Source organism: Mizuhopecten yessoensis, unplaced genomic scaffold (assembly GCF_002113885.1).
Source record: "Mizuhopecten yessoensis strain PY_sf001 unplaced genomic scaffold, ASM211388v2 scaffold10477, whole genome shotgun sequence".
NCBI lineage: Eukaryota > Metazoa > Mollusca > Bivalvia > Pectinida > Pectinidae > Mizuhopecten > Mizuhopecten yessoensis.
Window position 1 is genome coordinate 637,000 of NW_018408566.1, and position 9,062 is coordinate 646,061.

A 9,062-nucleotide genomic window follows, 5' to 3' on the forward strand; every position below is an offset into this window, starting at 1 on the left:
GTCGTGAAACGGGATGGGTCCCCCGTGAGGATTTTCAAGTTCTGTTGACCAGCCATGTCTGGGACTTGTGAGCCCCAGGCAGGTATGTCTTCAGAAACTTGAACCGAAGCATCCTTGACCGTGACACTGTCAACCGGCGCCTTGCCTCGAGTCACTTGTGCGTAAGAGGGTGTAGCAATGTCTGCACTCCCGACTATCCTCCTGGCCTCGGGGAAAGAGACACCTCGGGTATATTTAACCCGTAATATCTCCCTCTCCTGGCTCCAGGTAGGGCAGTCGCGAGAAGAGGCAGCGTGCTTCCCCTCACAGTTGACACAGCGCAGGTTGGCGATGTCACAGTCATTTTGCTCGGTGTGACCCTCACGGCCACAATACTGGCAGATCGATTTTCGTCTACATCGCTTTTCGTGATGACCGTACTTCTGACAGTTTCGGCATCGCAATGGATTTGGGATGTAGACGGAAACGTTGTACCTCTGGTATCCGATTGTTAGTATTTGGGGTAGTGTTGGCGTTGAAAAAGTGATGATGAAGGTGTTTGTTTTGATTGTATCATTGTTTCTCCTGATCACCATCCGCCTCACCTCAGAGACCGGGACGCTCTCCTCCTGGAAATATGCCAGTATGTCTTCATCGGTGTCATTGCGCAAGGCTGGGCACCTGATTACCCCCTTGCTGCAATTAAGTGATGAGTGTGGTTTCACACTGACACCGATGCCGGCAAAACTGGTTGTTCCGAGTAGGTTCATCGCCTGTTGTTGGCGATAAACCTCTATAAGGAGATCGCCCGATCCCAATGGCTTAACGGATTTCACATCCCCTGCGATTCCCTGGATGCCCTTCCTCAACAGAAGTGGCGACAACGCGGCCGTTGTTTTACCACTCTGTGTGGAGGTCATCACAAGGAATTGCGGGAATTGGGTGTTCTGTGTTGCGTTTTGTGTTGTTTTTGAGCTAGGGTCATCGTTCCTGATTTTGGTATGTCCGTCGTTTTGGTGGTTTTTATCTTTACCCATGTGTATATTTGTTTGTTTCACGATCTATGCCTCCACCCGCCACGGAGCCCAACAAGGGGACACTGGTGTGACGCGGATATCCAGCGCCAAGTGTCGGAGATACATAGAATAGTATACTCGTAAGAATATACATACTATTTGAAAGAGTATACTCTCGCGATTGACCCTGAGCCACCGCCTTCTTGGGAGTATGTAAACCAAGGGCTCGGCGTGACCAGCCGATTGGTGATAGAGGGCCCATATCACCTCTCGTCTACCCAGAGTCCGAAGCCAAAGCAGTATGTTGCAGAATATCGGATCATGTCTCCTTCCTATCAAGAGTTTGACAGTGATTCCGACTCTGCTCAGCTACCAGGATCTTCTTCCCCCAGGAATACGAGATGCAACCCACGGCAAACAGGTTGGCTCAAATTGGAGCTACTGTGAAAGCCTTCTGCTACGATGACGCCCAGCGCGCCACAATCATACCCCCGAAATGATCACATACGCACTGAGCACCAACGTACCCAGCCTCGGGACGTGGACCCAGCTTTCTTGGAGGCCTGCCACAAAACAAACCATCCATGTTCAAGCAACAAAGAGACCAGCAATTATGACGATGCTATTTTTTTCTATGTATTTTCCTATTTACATGCTTATCAGATGTTATTAGTTATAATTTATCATAACTGTTCCAAACAATCTCAATAATCTTAGCCGTTATACAAATACTAAATAAAACGATGGAAAACTACATGATTGAACATTTAGAGCGAATCTTAAAAAAACGACTTTAAAACGATTCTGTCAGAAAGAAAACAGCGGTTGAGTAATATATACGGTAAACTAATGTAAGGTAACAGAGAGTTGAAGCATTTTGTTGCTTAGGTGGTAAACAAGTAAACAATGAAAACATTTACACAGTTATACAATCTATTAGCGGATTAAATTGTAGTTGACGCTGAAAAAGTGATTGCAAACGCCTTCCCAGTTGCACTGACAGTGTTGGATCGTTTTCAGAGGACATCGAGATAGCTAGACGTCTGGACTCATTTATGATCAATTTCTTCTTCGTCGTGACAGAGATAAGACATGCTAGGACAGACAATAGGATTAAATATATCATGATCCGAACAGGTCTCCCGCGACCGCTGAAGTGAAAGCGAGGGTAGCTTGCCTGTCAGGCATACACGATAATCAGGCATAAATGATAGTCAGGCATACAAGATAGGCTATTTGAAAAAAAAATCAGACCAGGAATAGGTAGAACAAAATATTGCACTGGAGAAACTTCAGAGTCCAATTATTTCTACTAATTGTGTTAGTTATTTGATACCTACAATTGGATATATGTTTGTAATTAATGCATTTTTAATTCATAGTTCCATTGTACCACAGTTGATTATTCACATAGAGCTCTGCAGTGTAGACTCCATGTACGTTTGTTTGTGTACATGTATTTGATTAATTCTTTAATAAGTTGTGTCAGGTGACTAGAAGACGAGGCTAGTGTATTTAGGACAGTATATGTTTGGCGTAGGCTATTAAGCGGTTTGGTTTAATTATTGTTTATCGTCCTATTAACAGCTAAGGTCATTTAAGGACGTGCCTCCATGTGCGATGTGTATGCGTGCTTTCGTGTGTGTATGCAGGAGACAGGGTATGTTGGTGTTCTTGCCTCCTTGTGATAGCGCGGATCTGATGCCAACTTTATAGTGCTATCTCGCTGCCATGCCGAAGGCACAAAGCACAGCATTCCGCCCGGTCACACTAAACTGACAAAGGGTGAACCAGTTGTTGCCATTCCCCTTCATGCTGAACGTCAAGCAGGAAATTACAATTACCATTTTTAAGGACTTTGGTATGTCCCGGCCTAGGCACAGAACCCATTGCCTTCCTCGCCTGGGCGAACGGTAAACATTAAAAAAGTGAGGTGTTGAAAAGCAAGGTCCTAGGAAATAAACGGTAGTTAAAAGTAGAAAAAATAAAGATCCCAAATATTGCAATGAGCGCAGCAGATTTATTGTGGTCGCTTTTGTGTCCCCATCTAGAGAACACCAAAGCAAATCCCAAATTCTGCAAGGGGTTCCAATATTAGTCGCCTCCTACGATACATGCAGCGGAAACATCAGGTATATTATTTCCCAGATCCCCAACTGCAGGGGTGCTACAAAATGTATTAAGTGGACTCGACGCCTAAACATCTTGCATATATAGGATGGAATCTATAAACCAGGTGGTAATGTGTTGTCATGTGTAATAACGTGGTAATGCGTTGTCGTGTGGAATAACGTGGTAACGTGTTGTCATGTGTACAATGTAATAACGTGGTAATGTGTTGTTATTTGGGTTAACTTGGTAATGTTTTGTCACGTGTAATAACGTGGTAATGTGTTGTCGTGTGTAATAACGTGGTAATGTGTTGTCATGTGGAATAACGTGGTGATGTGTTGTCATGTGTGTTAACATTTTAATGTGTTGTCATGTGTAATAACGTGGGGATGTGTTGTCATGTGTAATAACGTGGTGATGTGTTGTTATGTGGGTTAACGTGGTAATGTTTTGTCATGTGAAATAACGTGGTAATGTGTTGTCGTGTGGAATAACGTGGTAACGTGTTGTCATGTGTACAATGTAATAACGTGGTAATGTGTTGTCGTGTGGAATAACGTGGTAACGTGTTGTCATGTGTACACTGTAATACCGTGGTAATGTGTTCTTATTTGGGTTATCTTGGTAATGTTTTGTCACGTGTAATAGCGTGGTAATGTGTTGTCGTGTGTAATAACGTGATAATGTGTTGTCATGTGTGTTAATGTGGTAATGTGTTGTGATGTGTAATAACGTGGCAATGTGTTGTTATGTGTGTTAACGTGGTAATGTGTTGTCATGTGTCATAACGTTGTAATGTGTTGTCGTGTGTAATAACGTGATAATGTGTTGTCATCTGTGTTAATGTGGTAATGTGTTGTCAAGTGCAATAACGTGGCAATGTGTTGTCATGTGTGTTAACGTGGTAATGTGTTGTCATGTGTGTTAACGTGGTAATGTGTTGTCATGTGGAATAACGTGGTGATGTGTTGTCATGTGTGTTAACATTTTAATGTGTTGTCATGTGTAATAACGTTGTAATGTGGTGTCATGTGTAATAACGTGGTGATGTGTTGTTATGTGGGTTAACGTGGTAATGTTTTGTCATGTGAAATAACTTGGTAATGTGTTGTCGTGTGTGTTAATGTGGTAACGTGTTGTCATGTGTAATAACGTGGCAATGTGTTGTTATGTGTGTTAACGTGGTAATGTGTTGTCATGTGGAATAACGTGGTGATGTGTTGTCATGTGTGTTAACATTTTAATGTGTTGTCATGTGTAATAACGTGCTAATGTGTTGTCATGTGTAATAACGTTGGAATGTGTTGTCATGTGTAATAACGTTGGAATGTGTTGTCATGTGTAATAACGTGGGAAATTGTTGTCATGTGTAATAACGTGGTACATTGTTGTCGTGTGTAATAACGTTGTAATGTGTTGTCGTGTGTAATAACGCGGTAATGTGTTGTCATGTGTGTTAACGTGGTAATGTTTTGTCATGTGAAATAACGTGGTAATGTGTTGTCGTGTGGAATAACGTGGTAACGTGTTGTCATGTGCACAATGTAATAACGTGGTAATGTGTTGTCGTGTGGAATAACGTGGTAACGTGTTGTCATGTGCACAATGTAATAACGTGGTAATGTGTTGTTATTTGGGTTAACTTGGTAATGTTTTGTGACGTGTAATAACGTGGTAATGTGTTGTAATGTGTAATAACGTGGTAATGTGTTGTCGTGTGTAATAACGTGGGAATGTGTTGTCATGTGTAATAACGTGGTACATTGTTGTCGTGTGTAATAACGTTGTAATGTGTTGTCATGTGTAATAACGTGGGAATGTGTTGTCATGTGTAATAACGTGGTAATGTGTTGTCATGTGTAATACTTTTTTGAAAATACAATAGGTTTAACTAAAACCTTCTTTAACTGTCATCTTATTTTTATTTATACTGATAAAGATTGACAAAAATATCCAAAAGCAAATTCTTTGTAACACCATTTCATGGTTATATATTGATGAATTAAATATGCTGATATCATCTCTCGGGTAAACACATGTGAACGTTTGGAAGTGTTGATTTTGTTTACATTGCGATAACGTGAATTGTGATAGTAAAAATACGATTCGAGGAGCACTATGTACCAGTACTTTCCAGAATCTACAATTTATAAACATTGATTTGTATTTTGTGAGTATAGTTGCACTTTAATTATGTATGATATTATGACAATTTTGAAGCGTTAGGATTCATATATGTTGGCAAAGTCTCCAAGCCTCTCACCGTTTAGTACTTCTGGATTTAACATTTTACAATGATTTTGATTATCTCCCCTACTGCATCGACCGCTTTGGCTAGGCTGGACGGTGAGATGCCTACAGACAACCACTGTTTTACTCAATTCTAACAGTATTGTATTGACGGCTCTGTTTGTCAATTTTGATCATATCGGAAAATCAAATATTTATATATACATTTTTTTGACAAGCTTTCAGGGGATTGTATAAAGCGCTGGGTTATGTAAGGTTTGAATTGTAATCGTATCGATTTAATGTTTATAATTCATGCTCTCAAGGGATCACGTGAACGAATTCGACTACATACAAATACTTTGTATGTAACGGCTTAATTCGGAGCCTTTCAAAAGCTAATCTAAATAAGTATCATCAGGAAAACATTATATACAATAACTAATATGTAATACGATTATTTAAACTGTATTATGTTTGTTTCTAATGTCATTGAAATGTGTTGAAAAGCAATGAAATTTAATTCCTCAACCATATTCAATGGCGGAGCGTCCGATTCTAGTGAAACAATACGCCACATATCGATATACGAGTTTGTGCCCGATTCTTTTGTTAATTACATATCATATAAATATAGAGGATCTGTCACACGCTTCCTTTTATATTAGATTTATGATACAAGTTTTGGATTTTTCATGTTTGCGAGCCTCTGGCGATCAAATATGAAAAATTCAAAATCAATATCATATACTAAAAAGTAAACTGCATTACTGTGATGTGAAACGAATAGTTTGCACTTGGCTGCCCCTGAAACGATGAAAATTGCGTCTGTTTCACAATGATGTGACGTCATATTGATTGTTCCTATTCGATTGTGATGTCATCCGGAGTGATATTACACACGTTACATAATTATAATTTATGTCATGGTTTTATGACACTGCATAACACGGTATTCAAAGGATAAATATATATATGCCAGTTAAGTACTATTGCTGGGTTTAGTTGAGAGTGTATGCCCCTTAAGTACTGGTGTTGGCTACTGTAGATAACGGATACGCATTTAGTAGTGCTGTCGGTCTGGCTAGTAGCGTGTGTTCATTGAATACTGGTGTTTCTTCTAGTTGAGAACGTATTTACATTTAGTACTTGTGTTGGCTCTAGCGCTGAGAGCCTATGTCCATTAAGTGCTGATGATGGTTCTTGTTGAAAAAGTAGACTCATTTACAACTGGTGTTGGTTCTAGTTAAGAGCGTGTTTCCATTTAGTGAAGGGGTTGGTTCTGACTAAGGTTCGTTTACCAATTTCGTACTAGTGTTGGTTCTTGTTGAAAATGTATTCCCATTTAGAACTATTTTTTAGTACTGGTGTTGGTTTTGGCTGAGAGCGTACATTGTTTGTCCATTTAGTTCTGATGTAGTTTCTGGTTCAAAGTGTATTTCCATTTAGAAATGGTGTTGGTCCTTGTTGAAAGTTTATGCCCATTTATTACTGGTGTTAGTTCTAGTTAAGAGCTTATGCCAAATAAGTACTCAAATCTAGTTGAGAGTGTATGTCGACCTAGTTCTGATGTTGGTTCTAGTTGAGAGCGTATGTCGACTTAGTACCGATGTTGGTTCTAGTTGAGAGCGTAGTCGACTTAGTACTGATGTTGGATCTAGTTGAGAGCGTATGTCGACTTAGCACTGATGTTGGTTCTAGTTGAGAGTGTAAGTCGACTTAGTACCGATGTTGGTTCTAGTTGAGAGCGTAGTCGACTTAGTACTGATGTTGGTTCTAGTTGAGTGCGTAAGTCGACTTAGTACTGATGTTTTTTCTAGTTGAGAGCGTAAGTCGACTTAGTACTGATGTTGGTTCTAGTTGTGAGCGTAGTCGACTTAGTACTGATGTTGGTTCTAGTTGAGTGCGTAAGTCGACTTAGTACTGATGTTTTTTTCTAGTTGAGAGCGTAAGTCGACTTAGTACTGATGTTGGATCTAGTTGAGAGCGTATGTCGACTTAGTACTGTTGTTGGTTCTAGTTGAGAGCGTATGTCGACTTAGTATCGATGTTGGTTCTAGTTGAGAGCGTATGTCGGCTTAGTACTGATGTTGGTTCTAGTTGAGAGCGTAGGCGACTTAGTACTGATGTTGGATCTAGTTGAGAGCATATGTCGACTTAGCACTGATGTTGGTTCTAGTTGAGAGCGTAAGTCGACTTAGTACTGATGTTGGTTCTAGTTAAGAGCGTATGTCGACTTTATACCGATGGTGGTTCTAGTTGAGAGCGTATGTCGACTTAGTATCGATTTTGGTTCTAGTTGAGAGCGTATGTCGACTTAGTATCGATGTTGGTTCTAGTTGAGAGCGTATGTCGACTTTGTACTGATGTTGGTTCTAGTTGAGAGTGTATGTCGACTTAGTACTGATGTTGGTTCTATTTGAGAGCGTATGTCGACTTAGTACCGATTTTGGTTATAGTTGAGAGCGGATGTCGACTTAGTACTGATGTTGGTTCTAGTTGAGAACGTAGTCGACTTAGTACTGATGTTGGTTCTAGTTGAGTGCGTAAGTCGACTTAGTACTGATGTTTTTTCTAGTTGAGAGCGTAAGTCGACTTAGTACTGAGTATGTCGACTTAGTACTGATGTTGGTTCTATTTGAGAGCGTATGTCGACTTAGTACCGATTTTGGTTATAGTTGAGAGCGTATGTCGACTTAGTACTGATGTTGGTTCTATTTGAGAGCGTATGTCGACTTAGTACCGATGTTGGATCTAGTTGAGAGCGTATGTCGACTTAGTACCAATGTTGGTTCTAGTTGAGAGCGTATGTCGAATTAGTACCGATGTTGGTTCTAGTTGAGAGCGGATGTCGACTTAGTACTGATGTTGGTTCTAGTTGAGAGCGTATGTCGAATTAGTACCGATGTTGGTTCTAGTTGAGAGCGCATGTCGACTTAGTACCGATGTTGGTTCTAGTTAAGAGCGTATGTCGACTTTATACCGATGGTGGTTCTAGTTGAGAGCGTATGTCGACTTAGTTCTGATGTTGGTTGTAGTTGAGAGTGTAAGTCGCCTTAGTACCGATGTTGGTTCTAGTTGAGAGCGTAAGTCGACTTAGTACTGATGTTGGTTCTAGTTAAGAGCGTATGTCGACTTTATACCGATGGTGGTTCTAGTTGAGAGCGTATGTCGACTTAGTATCGATTTTGGTTCTAGTTGAGAGCGTATGTCGACTTAGTGCCGATGTTGGTTCTAGTTGAGAGCGTAGTCGACTTAGTACTGATGTTGGTTCTAGTTAAGAGCGTATGTCGACTTTGTACCGATGTTGGTTCTAGTTGAGAGCTTATGTCGACTTAGTACTGATGTTGGTTCTAGTTGAGAGTGTAAGTCGACTTAGTTCCGATGTTGGTTCTAGTTGAGAGCGTATGTCGGCTTAGTACTGATGTTGGTTCTAGTTGAGAGCGTAGTCGACTTAGTACCGATGTTGGTTCTAGTTAAGAGCGTATGTCGACTTTATACCGATGGTGGTTCTAGTTGAGAGCGTATGTCGACTTAGCACCGATGTTGGTTCTAGTTGAGAGCGTATGTCGGCTTAGTACTGATGTTGGTTCTAGTTGAGAGCGTAAGTCGACTTAGTACTGATGTTGGTTCTAGTTGAGTGCGTAAGTCGACTTAGTACTGATGTTTTTTCTAGTTGAGAGCGTAAGTCGACTTAGTACTGATGTTGGTTCTAGTTGAGAACGT

The 9,062-nt window shown here is 40.6% G+C and overlaps 1 protein-coding gene across 1 annotated transcript in view; it reads right to left on the minus strand.

The window, feature by feature from the left end:
* LOC110460733 overlaps positions 1–1,016 on the minus strand; it is an 8,323-nt gene extending 7,307 nt beyond the window's left edge. The window contains exon 1 of the mRNA XM_021513834.1: positions 54–1,016. Coding sequence (XP_021369509.1) covers positions 54–1,016 — 963 coding nt within the window. The remainder of the gene's footprint in view (positions 1–53) is intronic.
* Between the last annotated feature and the right edge of the window lie 8,046 nt (positions 1,017–9,062).